This window comes from Leptopilina boulardi, unplaced genomic scaffold (assembly GCF_019393585.1).
Source record: "Leptopilina boulardi isolate dan_hultmark-lab unplaced genomic scaffold, ZJU_Lbou_2.1 LbouV2_405, whole genome shotgun sequence".
NCBI lineage: Eukaryota > Metazoa > Arthropoda > Insecta > Hymenoptera > Figitidae > Leptopilina > Leptopilina boulardi.
Window position 1 is genome coordinate 401,565 of NW_026137980.1, and position 19,466 is coordinate 421,030.

General features: G+C 24.7%; 2 protein-coding genes across 5 annotated transcripts in view; one reads left to right on the plus strand and one right to left on the minus strand.

Annotated features, from left to right (window-relative positions):
• The window catches only part of LOC127289317 (uncharacterized), an 85,814-nt gene extending 77,363 nt beyond the window's left edge, over window positions 1–8,451 (plus strand). For all 4 annotated transcript variants that reach the window (XM_051317174.1, XM_051317176.1, XM_051317173.1 and 1 more), the window contains 2 exons: window positions 7,170–7,452; window positions 7,698–8,451. In XM_051317174.1, coding sequence (XP_051173131.1) covers window positions 7,170–7,452; window positions 7,698–7,860 — 446 coding nt within the window. In that variant the 3' untranslated portion in view covers window positions 7,861–8,451. The remainder of the gene's footprint in view (window positions 1–7,169; window positions 7,453–7,697) is intronic.
• The window catches only part of LOC127289325 (speckle-type POZ protein-like), a 369,464-nt gene that overhangs the window by 187,224 nt on the left and 162,774 nt on the right, over window positions 1–19,466 (minus strand). The gene's annotated exons all lie outside the window — the stretch shown is intronic.

Consider the following 19,466-nt stretch of genomic DNA (forward strand, 5'->3'; position numbering starts at 1 on the left):
TTGTTTCAATAATATACTTATATATTTATTAATATTTTTATTTATTTTCCATTAATTCTTAATACAGCAGTAACTTAAAATTAATTGATAACAATATTAATCTCAGAAATAATAAAAAAGTAAATATAATATATATATTCATTTAAAAATAATAAATAAAATAAATAATGTAAAAAGTATGAAAATATAAATAAATATTAAAATTAAATGTATAATTAAACTTATCTAACCAAGGAAATTCAAATGTAAATAAACATTTAAAGTACTTAAAATTGATACTTTAAAAGAAAAATTTAAAACTTAATAAATTCTTTAAACCTTAATACTTTAATAATTCAAAAAAAATCCTCTACATTTTTGAAGTAAATAAACATTGATAAGTGCTAGAAAGTAAACAAAGAAAAGAAAAAAAGGGAGAAAACATGTAGACATCCATGGAAATTAACTGAAAGTTACATAGTTAAAACCGGAACAAAAAATGGTTATCAGACCTGGAAGAAGAAAGGATTGGTATCTCGTTTAGTAATGGAGGAGGACCGTACCAAAGGAAGGACCCGACGCACGTGACGAGAAGGTGGAAGCAGAAGAGGAGGAAGAATTAAAAGAAGAAGAATATAATGATTATGATGATTAATATTTTTTTTGTTCTGATTATCTGTCGTTCTCTGGGATGTTGTGTAGCCTCCCTCCTCATGTCGTCCGCCTCTGCAACAGTCTGCCCTCCTATTTTTGGTGGTCTTCTCTACTACTCAACCAGATATCTACGACTGCCTTTCCAGGGTGTTAACAATGGTCTGTCCCGGTTTTATCTTTGTAACTTTCAGTTAACTTCCCTGGATGTCTATATGTATATTCCATTTTTTTTCTTTTCTTTGTTTACTTCCTATTAATTATCAATGTTTATTTACTTGAAAAATGAATAGGATTTTTCGGAAATATTAAAGTATTAAGTTTTAAAGACCATGTAGTTTCAAATTTTTCTTTAAAAGTGTCAATTTTAAGTACTTTAAATGTTTATTTACATTTGAATTTCCTCAGTTAGATAAGTTTAATTATACATTTATTTTTAATATTTATTTATAATTTCATATTTTTTACATTATTTATATATTTAGTATTTTTGTATTAATATTATTATTTTCCTATTTTTATTACTGCTTATTTTTTATTTCTTTAAACCAATTAAATAAGTAAACAATTTCAAGTCTTATGATTTTTAAACAATTTTGTATTTAATAATATTAATACAAAAATATTAATTTAATAAATAATGTGAAAATATATTCCATATAATTAAATATTATATTATATAAATATATATTAAACTTATCTAATGATAATTGGGGCTTTCTAGATGAAGCGGGCAACCCCTCTTCTTTTTTTTAAATTATTATTACTTTTAAATATTACTTTATTAAAAATCTATTGAACGGAAAAAGACAGAAAAGTATTTTGTAATAAATTTAATGACGTCAAAGTAATTAAATTTAATACAAACTGCACATATATTTTCCTTTGTTTAATAGATTTTTAATCAATTGATAATATTTAAAGGAACCATATTTTAAAAAAAAAACAGGATCAAGGTTGTCTGCTTTAAGTAGATAACCCCATTTTACAAAAAAGGAAAGTTTTATTTTCGAGGAAATTCACATGTAATTATTTAAAGTACTTTAATTAGATACTTTTAGAAAGAAAATTATAAAACTGAAACTGGCACCTGGTTATCAGCCCCAAGTTAGTTTTGAAAAAATTTATGTTGGCAATTACATGAATAAAGTTAATAGAATTAATTTTATTAACTTTATTTATGTAATTGCCAACGTAAATTTTTTCAAAATTAACTTGGGGCTGATAACCAGGTGCCAGTTTGAGTTTTATAAAAAAAATTTAAAACTACAATCTTTAAAACTTCTACTTTCATATTTCAGAAAAAATCCTTTGCATTTTTCTAGTAAATCATTGATAATTACTAGAAAGTTAACAAAGGAAAGAAAAGAATTGGAATATATAGACATTCATGGAATTTAACTGAAAGTTAACAAAGTTAAAAAAGGAACTTAACATTGTTAACTTTCTGGAAAAGGGAGTGGTATCTGGTTAAATAATTGAGAAAGACTCACCAAAGATTCAGGACGATGCTGGCACGTGGCTGATGGCGGACTGACTGCATGAAGCCTCGACAAGTGTCGCTGGAGTTGCGCGCGACGCTAGAGGTGGTGGAACGCAGAACGCCGGGCGCTGATTGGCTGATAATATGGAAGTGACTCTCGACGCTGGTGGTGGTGGAACACAGAAGTCCGAGCGCTGATTGGCTGAAATTATTTACTGGAAGTTGCGCGCAACCGATTTTAATTTGAATTCTCCGATAATTTTAATTATATTAATATTGAATATTAATATTTAATGTCAATATTTATATTTAATATTAATATTTAATATTAATATTTATATTTAATATTTAATATTAATTATTAATATTAATTTATATTAATAATTTTTAGAGAATTTTTTAAAAATAAATATTGTCATACGATTGACGGACGTCTCTGTTGCTCGTATTCGCATCGAAAATGTCGAAAACCTCTTCTCGTTCAGGAAACAGCTAAAAAATAAAAAAATTATTTATTATTTTCTATTTCAACGATTATTACTAACAATATAATAAGTAATAATTATTATCAATTCACTGTATGTTTATAATAATTTATGGAAAATATTATAATATAATTCAATACAAAACAATAATAAAAAATCAAAATTATTATTATGTTTTTATTCTTTTATGACCTATTTCTTAGTAGCTTAAAAATTTTATAACCTTTTTCGGACTTTAGTCACATATTTTTTTAGTTTTGTCTCTTCAATTTCTTTATTTGAAAACTTCTGGTAATGTAGTTTTCCTATATTTTCTATTCATGTATTATAAAAGATGAAAAACATGAATATGAATTATATGCATTAAAATATTTAAAAATTATTTATTTTTTTTTTATTTTCTTGTTTATTTTTAGATTACTGCTCAAGCATCTCAAGAGAAAAATCATTTTGTGAAGGTGCAATTGTTCTTATTGGTGTTTACAAACGGAGATGCTATTTAAAAAACCTTTTTATAAAATATTTTCCATACTAATGTCTATTACATTTTTATTATTTCTCCGATTAATATTGTTATTAACTGATTTTAAGTTACTGCTGTATTAAGAATGTTTGGAAAATAAATAAAAATATTGATAAAATATAAGTATAGTATTAAAAGAATCCTATCACACTCCTAGTCAAAATACCAGCAAAATTATATTTTAAATTTTATATTTTACTTTTAGTTAATCTTAGAGATAATGTGCTAATAGATGTAAAATCGTTTAAATAATTACAAATTATCACGATTTTAGTTTAAATGAATTTTCATCAGTCAACCGGTAGAACAATTCGTTCACCCCAAGTCAAACGTACACTTATAAGTGAAAAATATTTTAGGAGTTACGTAAATTAAATGTTGTTTTTTAAATGTACTTAATTTGTGAGACTTTTTCGGAAGTTAACTAACTTTTATGAGCTGTGCAGGATGTACGTATTTCGTATACTCTGAATCAAAACTGCTTAAGTTTGAGGTTACGTTTAGAACTTGCCTGCGATAGTTTACATGATTTTTCAACAAACGAAATATACAACATTGACACATTATTAAATATAGAAACATTTCATCAAAAATGGAAGTGATGTAATCGAGAGATCAATTTCAACATTTTCCCTTAAATTGATTACTATTATTTATTACGCATCCCTCATAACAAAAGGATATCCATATCAATGGTCGATATCCTAGAATGGTCCCCAGGATATCTTGGGATATCCCTAGGATATCCAAACCGCCGGTCTGTGGGACATCAACAGGTCATCTATAGGATATCCACAGGATATCCCTAGGATATCCAAACCGCCGGTCTGTGGGATATCAACAAGTCATCCATAGGATATCCACAGGATATCCCTAAGACATCCACAAAATATCTATTGGATATTATATCGCAGGATATTCATGGGATATCCTCAGGATGCTTGTGGGATATTCACAAGATATTTAATATCTCAACATATATTTTTAAAGGTTAAAATTGTTAAGCTAATATAATGAATAATAATATAATAAAAACAAAAATCTTATGAGCTTCTAATTTATTTTAAATGAAGATTTGAAACGCATTTTTCAAAATTTTTAAATAAACTCATGCACTTAATGTATAATTAATATTAATAGTTATTCGTTATTTGCGGGCAGTTGCGGGGAAGAATTTATATTGTTTAAAGCCAATTTATTTTCTGACAATATTAAGCATATGAATAAAGGAATGAATCACGAATGAGAAAAAAATTAGTTAATAATTTTTCAAATTAAACAACTTTCTCGAAAAACAAGTTGCATTTTATTTTATTTATATAAAATTTAATTCACAGAATATTCTCACTCGTAGTCTCATAATGACTTTAAAAACAGTATCCTGAGAATATCTTCTTGACATCCAGAAGATATACTGAGAATATCCTGAAAATATCTGTGGGATATCCTGACGATATCTATGGGATATCTGGAGGACATTTATGAAAGTCTATAGAGATATCCAGAAGATATCCTGTGGATATCCTCAGATATCCAAGGGATATCCAAACCGCCGATTTTTTGGATATCCTTAAGAGATCCTTTTGATATCCATAGGACATCCCTAGGATATCTGCGGGATATTATCAATATATCCCAAGATATCTTGTGTTATTAGGGATGAGATTAAGTAACATGTCTATCTAATTTTAAAAATTCTTTCCTGCCAAGTAAAACAGTTTATTTAAAAAATAGGCAATTAGAGCGGAAAATTGATGTGAAACCATGATTCTGTTTGAAAAAATTACATTATTCAATTTATCGTTTTTTCATGGCCCAGTTGAAAAATTTTCACCTATTAACCTTTTTTTCCTGTTTGCATATTGTGATTAAATGAAACTTTGTTTTGTTAAACATTTATTTATTTATTTGTTAAACAAATATTGTTCTTTATATTGAAAATAGTAATGTTGGACTCTATTTTGCGACTCAAAAGATGTAAAATTGCTAAATGGAATATGTTTTGTGGTTTTTTATGGTCCTTAATGTAATACAAATGAAAGTAGATGTTTTTTGTTAGACGTTTCGACCCTTGGTTTGGGTCCTCTTCAATAATATTTTATTTTCTGTAAATTACATAGTTGTTAACAGTAAGGAACATAATTCTATTATTTGTTTGTGATATTTTTTTTTTATATTATAAGAAACAAGATGTTTTTTTTTATTATTTTTTATATAAATTAGTCTATTTTTAAATGGTTTGATAAATGGAAGACATTAAAACTTAGTATAATCTTACCTTATAACATATAGTTTATAAAAATTGATATATGCGGAAGTACATTATTTTTAAAAAATAAATTTTTTTTCTTTTTAAATTTTTAATCAATGTTATGTGAATGAGAAAAAATGGACTGCACTAAAATATTGCGGTGTTAGAGGTTTGAAAGTTTTCTGAATACTGAGGATATTTTGACATTTGAGTTTGGAGTTAACATGTGTTTTTTCTTTGTAATTTTTTTTTATGTAGTTTTAAGGAGTCTATTCTCAATTTTTGTAGAAATTTGAGAAAGGCATAGCCGAAAGAAGTTTTAAAGAGAAAAATGTATACTTAAGAAAGTGTTTTTATTTTCTTTTTTTATTTATAAATATTGGAAAAAATCAGTAATTTTTTTTTTTTTTTTTTTAATATAAACTTTAAAAACATTCTTTATAAAAATTCAATACCTTTGGTAAATATCACAGCGATTAGAAACAAAACAAATGGACGATTTTTATTTTACTAACATTTTTAATTAATTTATTTAATTAAATTTTTGAAGAATTGGTAAATAAATCTCAGACAAACGTTCTATGTCTTTTCTTTTATTCACAGAGTTGGAAGTAACTATTAGAGTCATTTCAAGAACCAATCTTTTTCTATATTTAGTTGTTTTATTTAAATTTTTTGTTTTTTCAAAATCAAAATATGTTTTGTGAGGGCAGTTCTCTTTTATGCTTATATATTCTATTTGTTAAACATCGTTTTGTTTGTCCTATATATGGACGTTGATAATCTTTGCATGGAATTGAGTAAACTATATATTAGAATTTTATGTTTCATTTGTATTACATTAAGGATCCTAAAAAACCACAAAACATTCAATTCAGCAATTAAAAATAGTGTTGCGATTCATCATTATTGAAAAGCAAATTGTATTTTAATCATTTATTAGAAAAGATCTTTTTCATTATAAAATATTAACAGAACAAGTCACATTATCATTTTTATAAATTATTAAATGTAATAATGCATATAATATAATATATATAAAAGAAGTTGATGGATTGGTTTTAATAAAAAGAAAATTGTTTTTTTTGTATAGTGAATTTCTATCAGCTTCCCAATTTTTTTTTTTGTATGAATTTTTCTCTCAACCTTGTACATTTTCACATTATCTATTATATTGCTCGAGGGTCTTCGGATTGACCTTTAAGCATCCATCTTCGATTAAAAAGAATTTTCTGTATCCATATACATATATATATATATGGGGGATCACACGCGAAGTGATCAAGGTTCAAAAAATTTTTTCTCCGATCACGTTTAAATTCGGGGTATTTGTAGTACTCATAGATGTTAATCTTTGGTAAAAATATTTTTTCATTTAATCCAATATTTTTCCGAGGGATAGGGGGTGAAAGTTTTTGGGGTTTTACAATACACCGCATGTTTTAATAATTTTTTATTCTTAAATATCAAAATAAATTTTTTTTTATCAATATCAGTTTCAAAAGGTTTTTTGATGCTCTTTCGATTGGCAATATGCATTTTTGAGAAAAAAATTTTTGACCAAAAAAAATGAAACTCAAAAATGAATTTCACTTTTTTGGGGTAAAATGTGATTTTTTTTAAATAAAATATTTCATTTATTATATTAATAATTCTTTTTCATTGTAAGAATAATTACTATTGTATATAATGATTATTATCATTATTAAATACCCTTTTTCATATTTTATTAAAAAAAAATAGTTTTTTTATTTTTCTTACCTTATATATAAAAAGACATAATATTTTTTATTCAAGATGACTATCTGTTGGGCACGGAAGCTCGTCTTCGTAGGATCAAGTCTGCCAATAGTAGATATGTAACGACAAAAAGGAAATCCGGACAGGATGACGACAGTTCCTCTTCCTCGCCATCCGTCGAGAACAATTCCGGATACCATCTCCTTTTGAACGAGCCAGAAGATATTTCTAGTCAACAGGCAAAACCGTCACTCAAACTCGATTCCAAATCAACTGAAACGATCAGCAAAAATCAAAATGGCAAAAGTCACAAACGCAGACCTAAAACTGCTCGAAATAGGTAAGGAGAATACAAATTAAAATAACATTTTTTTTTCACCCACAAAAAAATTGATTTGAAAGTATATCGAAAAAATTATTCTTGTTTCATTTGAAAAAAAAACCCCATAAAAAGATTTAACATTCTTCAAGCTATCCATTTTTGACTTTTGAATTTAGTCAAAAATTAATGATAAAATTTTTAAAATTTTCTTTTTATTATAAAATATAATAAAATTTTACTAACATAAATTTTATTCTTTAAAGAATATCACCAAAAGAAACTAGTCAGTCAGAATCGAAAGAGATAAAGAAAGAAGAATCTCTTCCATCGTCTCCCACTGATCCTTTAGAACCATGGAGCACTCGAGGCATCACTGATATGAATACCATTCTTGCTTGGAAAGAGACAACACCCGATAGTCCTTAGTATATTATTTTTAACAAAAGGAACAAATTTTTCACAATATCTATATTGTAATATTATAATGGTCTTTCTGTCTAAAATATATCTTTCATAAATAGTAAATGAAAAAAAACTATTTTCTGCTTAAATAAATAAATCTTGTTGAATTTCTCTTTAACAGAGAAAATGAATAATTAATTATTATTAAAAAGGGTCAGTTTCGTTCTATTTTCAAAAAGAAATTAACAGCGTATACGATAAATGTGGTGATATTTAATAGCACAAATTTTCAAAATTTATGCATTTAAATTAATAGTGACTATTAAATTGAAATTTACGAATATAAACGCAAATAAATGTAACATTACTAAAGTTTCATGTTCTGAAAATGATTCTGTAAATATGTAATTTGAAATCAAATTTGTTGATTTTGAAATTAACACAAAAACTGTTTTTAACTATTTGTCGAAAAAACTTAATTAAAATCAAAATAATTCCCATGGTGAATTTTTTGCCTTCTCATTTTAATGACAGTAATTTTTGTTTCAGGAAATTTATCATTTTTACTAGCGATGTATTCCTCGCTCGCTAACGCACGCTCGGTTAAAATTGTACTTATTGTTGTTTACTTATTGTAGTTTATGTATATTATATATATAATTTATGTTTCAAATTGATATGTAATTAATATTGTATAAAATTTATCTTAATTTTGATCAGTTTCATTGAAGGATGAAATGACAATTGTTAAATATTAGATTTTTTTTATTATAATTATGACAACAATATTAATTATATTATATTATAATATATTTTTTTTATCTTAAATTATATTATATTATATTATATTGATGTAAATTGTCCCACAAACACATGTAGATTTTGCAAATTTTTGAGAAAAATATTCGTAATAAATCGAAATACTTTTTAAAATATCGGTTTTTATTTTTATTATCTATAGTAAACCGTTATAAAGAGATTCTTGTTTGATTTTACATATATTACTAGTTCTCCGGAATAATGCTGTATTTGAATTCAATAATAATATTGTTAAACGAATGACAGGTGAACCTAGAGAATATTTAAGTATAGATTCATCTGAAGAAGATGAAAAGTGTGACACAATAACTAACTTAATAGGTTACTAAATAAAAATTAAAAAAACAACAATGAATAATAAAAAATAATAATAAAAAATTGAAAAAATCAAAAAATTCTTAAAAAATTGCAAAATAACCCTTTTTCGGGTTAAAATCGAAAAATAACCCTTTTTCGGGTTAAAATTGAAAAAAGATGTTACATAAAAATAGTTTGTAAGATTTTCTAACAGCATATATGCAAAGTATTTTGATTTATTTGAAAATAATTGAAAATAGATTTTTCAAGGACGGTGTCGAGGTCACGGGGTCGGTGTCGTTTTTCGAAATTTGTTAACTTAATATAATAGAAGATGTTTCGTTTTAAATTAAGAAATGTTAAAATTATTAAGTTAAAAACATTTGATTTTAATGACACTTAAAATTAGACACAATATTATAGGTTACTAACTAAAAATTGAAAAAACAACAATAAATAATAAAAAATAATAATAAAAAATTGAAAAAATCAAAACATTCTTAAACAATTGCAAAATAACCCTTTTTCGGGTTACAATTAAAAAATTACCCTTTTTCGGGTTAAAATTGAAAAAAAATGTTACATAAAAACAGTTTGTAAGATTTTCTAACAGCATATATGCAAAGTATTTTGATTTATTTGAAAATAATTGAAAATAGATTTTTCAAGGACGGTGTCGAAGTCACGGGGTCGGTGTCGTTTTTCGAAATTTGTTAACTTAATATAATAGAAGATGTTTCGTTTTAAATTAAGAAATGTTAAAATTATTAAGTTAAAAACATTTGATTTTAATGACACTTAAAATTAGACACAATATTATAGGTTACTAACTAAAAATTGAAAAAACAACAATAAATAATAAAAAATAATAATAAAAAATTGAAAAAATCAAAAAATTCTTAAAAAATTGCAAAATGTCCCTTTTTTGGGTTAAAATTGAAAAAAAATGTTACATAAAAATAGTTTGTAAGATTTTCTAACAGCATATATGCAAAGTATTTTGATTTATTTGAAAATAATTGAAAATAGATTTTTCAAGGACGGTGTCGAGGTCACGGGGTCGGTGTCGTTTTTCGAAATTTGTAAACTTAATATAATAGAAGATGTTTCGTTTTAAATTAAGAAATGTTAAAATTTTTAAGTTAAAAACATTTGATTTTAATGACACTTAAAATTAGACACAATATTATAGGTTACTAACTAAAAATTGAAAAAACAACAATAAATAATAAAAAATAATAATAAAAAATTGAAAAAATCAAAAAAATTTTTAAAAATTGCAAATTAACCCTTTTTCGGGTTACAATTAAAAAATTACCCTTTTTCGGGTTAAAAATGAAAAAAGATGTTACATAAAAATAGTTTGTAAGATATTCTAACAGCATATATGCAAAGTATTTTGATTTATTTGAAAATAATTGAAAATAGATTTTTCAAGGACGGTGTCGAGGTCACGGGGTCGGTGTCGTTTTTCGAAATTTGTTAACTTAATATAATAGAAGATAACTTAAACTGCAGTCAAATTTTATTCTTTCTACCTAATTTTTACAAATACTGAAGTTAAATAATGAAAAAGTGGATTAATCGACTGCTGATAATGTAGATTTCTATATTACCAATAGTAATAAATGTCAGACTTTATTTTTCCCACTTTACCGACTAATAGTAAAGTAGATTTCTACATCACCATCAGTCGGTAAAGTAGAAAAAGAAAGATTTTCGACTAATGGTAATGTTAAAATCTATTTTACCATCATTCGGTAAAGTAGTAATTGTTTAACAAACTTCAAATGAAAAACAAAAATTTAAATAATTATTAATTGAACAACTAATAGGTGAAAATAATTTTTTTAATTTTGTAAAATTAATTTTCGAAAATTTAATAAAATAAAACTTTTTAATTTTTCTCCGGGTTTGAATTTTCTTCATGTGTTTTCTGATAGGGAAAAAAAGAAAAGATGTGAAAAAATAATAAGTTCTTTGCGAAAACAATTTACAATACAAAAAGTTAACAAAATGAAAGATAAATAGTGAATTCAAAGAACAATTAGCAACGAACTGAGAAGTCAAGCAAAAACACTAATTGAACTTTATTGGAGTCTCTTTGTCACGAATGTTCCTCGTATTTCTTAATCAACAACTCTTGATAATTACAAACTCATTTCACACAGAGCTGGTCTCTGTGGCTTTCTATATAGCTGAGCGCAGAAAACTTGTTAATTCCTTTAAGTATCGGAAATATACAAAAATAAAGTTGTATATATATATATATATAGAGAGAGAGAGAGAGAGAAAGAGAGGAGAGGAAAAGAATGGCAAAGAGGATGAAACGAAGGGATATAGAAAAATAAAAATTGACGAAGAAGAAAGATAGATGGTGAGGTGTGGGAGGTAAAGAGAAGGAAGGCTTCGCTTTTCATAAGTTTTCCAGCTTTCCATTACGAACAAAGCTCTTCGACATAATCGAAAATCGATTTCAAAGCCCTTCTTCTTTCCTTCTTAAAAGAAGAGTCGTAGGCGACGGAAATCGAGGATTTATTCTCAGATAAGGGAAACTGAATCTTATAACATGACGCAACGAATTTCTTTTAATAAAAATACCGTAGGTTTCTCGCAAGAAGCGAAACTTACATTTCAAATAACATTCTTTTTTTTTGACCTTTTTGACATTAAAGTCATTTCGATCAATGCGATAAAACTTAATAATACATAAATATATTTATACACAAAGAAAAAAAAATCAGTGTGTAAGGGTTATATTCTTTATACACATATACCTATACGTATATAATAATAAGAAAAAAAAATCTCTTGGAAAATTGAACCCTCGCCTTTCAAAAGAAGAAACTCGTTCTTCCTTTTTTTTTACCCTCGAGCAATTTTTTTTTTTCATTCCCCCCTATATACTTGAAAAAGCAACCCTCAATTCTTATTAACTCTGCGATATTAGATTCGCTATATTGCACGCGGATTAATGCACATGATTAATTTAAAAAATTAAATAACGAAAAAATTTTTCTCTTGTTATTCCGATATGAGGAAAATAATCATTTTTTTTGATAAATTTGATTAAAAGCAGTATAAAGAAAGAAAATTTTCAATTTATTGATTATGATATTTTAATTTATTAATAAAATGATAGAAAAAAATAATTAAATATTTTTTACTAGGAAATCTGTACTAATAAAAAATGTTTTATAATTTTCTTCTTTACCGACTGATGGTAAGATAAATTTCTATATTAACAGCAGTCGGTATATGGTACTTTATATTCTCCATTATCGACTAATGGCAAGATAGATTCCTACTTTGTCAGCTTTTGTTTGAGATTTAAAAAATTAGTCATTTAAATCAAATATTTATTTTTTTCAGTAGCAAATAAAAAGTATTTGATCCAAGTAAATATTTTACAAATTAAATAAATTTTTTCAGTGTATATTTAATATTATTTTTTTTTTGTTTATATCAATTGTTTATAGAAGAAAAAAAAAGTAAAAATGTCTCAGAAAATGTTCTAAGTGGAATTTCAAGTAGTTGATATAAATGACTAGTCAGACGCCTTTCTAAAATGGTGTCAACTTCACACACGACGGAGATAGTGCAAAATTTTTCTACTGTAAATCACATTTTTTTAAACAAACGCATTTCTCAATTATATTCATATAAAAAGAAAATATTATTCCTTTCAGATCAATAAACATTTATAACAGTAAAAAAAAAATTTATTTCAATATTTCAAAAATTAAAAACTAGTGGGTAAAAATTCTTTCTCATCGAAAAAATTAATTTAAAAAAAATAAAAGGGACTATCAAAACAAAAGTGCAACTTCAAATTTTTATTGATTTTAAATAAAAAGAAAACAATTTTTAATTAAAAAGTTCTAGAGTGGAAAATTTTATTTTTGACATTACTTTAAATAATTAAAAAGTTGCATTTCAATAAACATTAAAAACGAATTGATTATAATTAATTAAAAATTAAAATTCTAGAAATTAATATTTAAAAATATTTAACATCAATATTCGTAAGAGTTATTTTAAAAAATGTAAAAATCTTTTCCTTGTTTTAACATTTTAATGAATTAAATTTTCAAATATTTAAAATTTCATGATACGTGACACTTTTTGAAATGAAAAAGAAAATAAAAAATTAAATTCACATCGACTTATTGGAATTTTTTTTTTTTTTTTTTTTTTTTCTTGCACTTTAGATGTTGTCGATGAGACAGAATTATATCGAGTTATGTGTGGGAGACTCGTTCCTTGGGAAAATCATTTTTAAGTAGCCATTAAATATTTATGCGTTGCTTCGATACTCTATGCAGGCGTGATGGACGGTTCGATTATAGCGATTTATCATTTTCCTGACAATGAATTAACCAGTAATAGGAGAGATATTTTATAATATATACATAATATAAACGACAACAATACATTGTCAAATATTTTGATTTGTAATTATTATATAAGAAAACTTATTATCTCAATAAAAGTGTCATGTCAAATTAATAAAGTAAATGAAAAAAAAATTTAATTTCATTACAATTTTGTAAAATTGATGACAAACAAATGTTTTTGGGTCATTCTCTGCTAAATGGGCACCCCCTATCGCCCAAAATTGGTTTGATATTAAAAAATCATTCAATACATGAAATTGTAGCTTAAGATGTCTAGTTTTAAAAATTCCAGACAAATCTGATAAAGTTTTAGAAAAATCATCCGCCATTTTGAATTTTTAAAAATTAACTTCTAATTCATCATATTCGTAGTCAATGACCCCTAGAAGCCCTTAATATGGCTTGTCTGAATAATTCAACTAATTTTGGACTTTTTTCGACTAATTTCAATAAAATACGATTTTTTCGACTAATTTTAATAAAATACGTTTTTTTAATATACAACGCAGATCTTCTTCAGATCTTCTTTATTTCAATTATTTAACAAATTTTTAACTAAAACTCTTTACTAAATTAATTATTTTTAATAATTTTTATGAAATTTAATAATTGTTAATAATTAAAAAAAAATTAGCAAATAAAATTATCAAAAAATTTTAATTCAAAATCACTTGAAATTTAATTATTTGCAAAAATTTCAATTATTTTTAATGATTTTTATAATATTCTTCAAAAATTCAGTTATATTTATTTTTCAATTAAAAACTTTTGGAATTCAATTTTTGTATGTGATTTCTTCATCAACAGAAATAATTAAAAATTTCTCTTATTATAATTACACAGGCCTGCGAATATATTTAATATTTTGACACTCATATTTAGTATATTAAGTTACAATTATTGCGGAAGATTTTGCAGATTTTGGGGTGGTAATAGATTATCGCATCTTTTAAAATTCAATTATTTTCAAAAAATTTCAATTTAAAAGCTTCTAAAATTTAATCATTTCTAAAATTTTCTATCTAAAATTTTTGAAAATTTAATAATTTCAATAATAATCATTTTGCACTTAAAAAGTTTTCAAATTATTCTATTTTTGTCTGCAATTTCCAATAAATTGTTTATTAGTAACAGAAATCATAAAAAATTTTAAATTAAAAATCACTTGCAGTTGAATTAATTTCAAAAGTCTAAATTGTAAATCTTTGAATATTCAATTACTTTTAAAAAATTTTATCTAAAATTATTTGATAAATTATTTTTAGTTCTGTAAAATTTAATTATTGTCTGAAAATTAACAGAATCTTTTGAAATTCAATTATTTCTAAAAATTTTCAACTTCAACTCTAACAAAATTCTTATTATTAAAAAAAAAAATTTATTTAAAAATCTGTAAAACTTGATTAAGTGATGCCTGAAATTTTTTTTTGCCATCAAAACTAAAAACTATGACAAAATTTTAAATTCGAATAAATTGCTTAAATCAGACTTGAAAAAATTATAAAAATGGAACTTTAAGAATTTTTTTTAGAAATTTGTCCTACTTAAATCAATTTTTGAAAATTTCTCTTACAATTAGTTCGATTCTGAAATATTCGAAATAAATTTTCTTATTAATATTCATTATAGAATTATTCTCGTATTGCAGAATTAATTAAATGAATGTAAATATCTATCACAGAAAATTATAAGGTATTAAAATAAGTTGCAACGCTTATTATTTTAATCCAATTTTACTTATTTTAATACCAAAATGGATTAAAATAAGCAAAATTGGATTAAAATAATAAGCGTTGCAGCTTATTTTAATGCCTTTTAATTTTCTGTGATTTAATATCAAACCAATTTTCGGAAGTAGGGGGTGTCCGTTTGGCAGAGAATAACCTTTTTATATTCATTTGTAATACAATTTAAAAATATAATACAATTCAATGATAATTTAAAAATATAACTTTGCAAGATTATTAATATATATTAAATAATTCAATTTATTTAATAATCACAAGGATATTCTAAATTTAAGAATTATATAAAAATTAATATAATACTAAATCCATTTGAAAATATTAATAATTTATTACTCAAAAAAAATTGGTTAATATTAAATTATTATTAAATATTTAATATTCCTTCCTCTTTGAGATTGCAAGAGCAAAAAATTATTATATTACATAAATACATCAAAAGTTGGTTAAAAAAAAAAAATTACAATGACTTCCACTTAACAACTTGAGTGTTTATAGTCTTTAATTATTTATAATGAAGAGGCTTTTATTAGTGTCTTGCAAAGTTGTAGGGCGCAAAGCTTGTAAAATTTTAATTATATACTCGAGAGAAAAATTATATTCCTTCACAATGGCTATGGTACTTACTTCTTTTTTCTAATTGATAAAATAAATTTTTTATTACTTTCATTGATCTCGTTTAAGTTTTAGTATGCGCACACTATGTAGAATTATTGAAAACTCTGAATTAATTCAATTATTAAAATTTTTAAAATTTTTAAATAAAAATTTTAAATAAATATATAAAAAAAATTCATTAAAAATGTTAATAAATTTTTTATATTATAACAAGTAATATTTTATTTCTTTTTATAACTATTAAAGTAATAATTTTATTTTTTTAATCGACAAAAAAATAAGAAGAAACGATGAATATTCAAAAAAAAAAAAACTAGGTGAAAATAAAAAAAATTGTCCCTTGATGGAAACATTCATTTAAAATTTATGTCAACAAAAAAATTGTTAATACTAAAGATATACCTGTTTTTAACAAAAAAAAAAACACAAGAAGTCGATGATTACAAGTCAGATGTCAGATTAGGAAAATTCAAAATGGCGGATCCAATATAGCGGGCGAATTTAAAATTAAAAATTTCGGATCCAATTTGGCGGACAGGAAAATTAAAAATCAATACAATTTACTAATATCAGATTCGTAATCAGCGACCATGAAAATTCCTGAATCACGAGTTTCAAGCAAAACCGTCAAATTAAAAAAAAATATATCCGCCATATTGGTACCGAAATTTTGAATTTTGAAAAAGTAACACCGGATTCGTAATCAGCGACCCCGAAAATCCCCGAGTAGAGATTTTCAAGCAAATATGTTTAATTTTTAAAAATTTGTCCGCCATATTGGATCCGCCATTTTGAATTTTGAAAAACGGACACCGGATTCGTAATCAGCGACCCCGAAAACTACCGAGTAACAGTTTTCAAGTTAATATGTTGAAGTACATAAAAAAAAAGTTGGCTTACAATTAGCCAATTACGTACATAAGAGCTATAAAATAATGTATTAGAAAGACTTTTACATAAAAAAATTCTTTTTTTTTTAATGTACGTTATAGCATCAGGTTATCCAATTTAATAACGATTATGAAAAAAAAAAATTTTAAATAGAAGTAGATGAAAAAACAAATTGTCTGGGTCCGAGGGACCCAGCTCAGGCACGCAAGGGGTAAGTTAGGAATATAATTTTTTTCACAATGAGAATCTTTTACAAAAAAAAAGTTTAGTTTTGTCATGCGCTCTTAAAGGAACTTAAGAAGCAAAAAAAATATAGCTTCTGACTGCTGATAAGTTGGATTTCTACATTATCAACAGTAGATAAACCGTAAATTGTGGTTTTCCTTTTTAACGATACATGATGAGCTAGATTTCTACTCTGCTAGCTATCGGTATATTGTAAAATTTTGGTATCTTCTTTACCGACTGATGATTAGGTGGATTTCTACGTTATTAGCAGCTGGTAAATTGTCAATTTTGTTTTCTTTTTACAGAATTATGGTAAAGTAGGTTCCTATGTTACCAGCAAGAAACAAACAGTAAAATTTGCCTTCACTTCTTTATCGACTGATGATACAGTAAATTCCCTTGTTACCATCAGTCGGTAAATAGCAAATGTTTTATTTTTTAGTCACTAATGGTAACTTTCTACATTATTAGTAGTCAGTAATTAGTAAGTTTTTATTTATTTTTTTTTGCCGACTGATAGTAAAACGAATACCCATTTTATCAGCGATCGGTAAATCGTACATTTTTTATCATTAAACATAACCTACAATTAGGGTAAAAGGTACAGTGACCGACACCCAGACAGTGAACGACACCTGCTATTAAAAACGATAATAACTATAAAAATAATAATATTTAATTAAATATCACTAGTAAATTAATTAATATACAATATTTAAAAACTTATACAGTTTATACAAAATTTTATATGTTTATATTTTCCTCAATATTTAATACTTTCTAGAAAACTAACCTCAAAAAATTTGCTTTATTGATTACAAATTTTATAAATATGAAAAAATTGTTAAATAATTATATTTTAAAAGCAACTTTTTTTGTACATTAAGTCTGAATAATAAAATTTATGATAATACTAATAAATATCATGTTACTTAAATAGAAGTTTAAATATTTTTTATTTTATTAAAGGGTGTCGTTCACTGTTTTCATACCATACATTTTTAAATTAATATTATAAACTCTTATCAAGGTGTTTTTTAATTTTAAACTTGTGTACTATAAATTTTAACCCAAATCTTTTATTTAAAATTTATTTTATAACTAAATCTTTAATAAATTACGATAAAATGTCATTTAAAGTTGAAAGTATGCCCAGGGTGTCGGTCACTGTACCCCTTACCCTATTTGCTTTGGTTTTTTCTTTTTCTGAGCGCGTCACACATTTAACAATTATTATTTTAGAATGAACACTTAAAAATTAATAATAATAATGAATTATTAATAAATTTATGATTAATAAAAATTTTTTAGAATTAATATTCAAAAATTTTTCATGAAGAATAAACAATTTTTTTCGAAAATGGTTTTATATAGCGGTATATATATATATATATATATATGAAGTAACAGTTATCAACTGAATAAGTCGAGTATATATTGAATCGGCAATTTTAGGTAACATGTGACACGTAGATGTCAGTGTCATATGCGTACAAAATGAAAGGATTGCCGGTGTCAAGAATTTTTATTATTCCTGCGTTCTACTCATGGTTCGAGCAATTCACTTCATGTTTGGATTGGGTATACGAGACCGACACAACTAGACGATGACGTGACTCGTTATACTGCTGGATTTGCTCGATCCACACACCATATTATATAGTGTATGCGAATTTCTCTAACACACGTACAAAAACGCGTACGCAAATATATATGTATGTATATATATTCTTGTATTTATACAGAAATTATAATGTTCTTTGTGAATATACTTTGGGGTGATGAATAGAAATGAAAAAGAATCGAGGGCTCAGAATTAAAAAGAGAGAGGGGAATGATACCACAATTCACTGGAGAAAAATTGCAATAAAAATGGAAGGGAACTGAACAAAGATAATATTTTTGCATCCCATTAATGTTGTCTGCAACGTAAAATAATTATTTCATTTCTTACGTTTCAGTAGAAATATGTACTCTGCTCTTATTAAGATGATTTTTATTTTAAATTTTTAATGTCTACAACATTAGTATCTACACTGCAAAAAAGTATCATTGATTCAAGAAAATCATTTATTTGTCCGTATTTAATGCACAAATTTTCTTAATTCAATAAAATTTACTTGAAATTAGTAAAATTTAAAAATTTTTTTGAATCAAGAAATTATTGAATCAAATACGAACAAGAAAATGTGTTTTCTAGAATCAATACTATTTTTTTTCATTGTATTGAAATAGTAAAAGTCAGTTTTAATCGTCAGCTGTATTGATTGAATCTAATTTTGCTATCGGTATTAGTACAAGTCTCTGTTTGGAAATGAAATTTTAAAGACACTTTCAAAAAAAGTTGTTTCTGCCACACCTGAAAGTTTTGATTTCATACCATTTTTTTTTCAGTAATTAAAGACAGTTTTTAATTAGAGTAATTATGAACAAAACATTTTCTGAACTCTTGAAACTTATTAATCATCAGTAGTAAAAGTCATTTTCAGTCAGATGGAACATATCATAAATTGTAACTTCATAATAAGTAGTAAACGTCAATTTTAACAGAATAAAACTTTTTGAATTGTATTTTTTTTACTCTCTAATTCTAAATTAGTTAAAAAAAATAACTGAAAAAATAGTCAAATTTTAA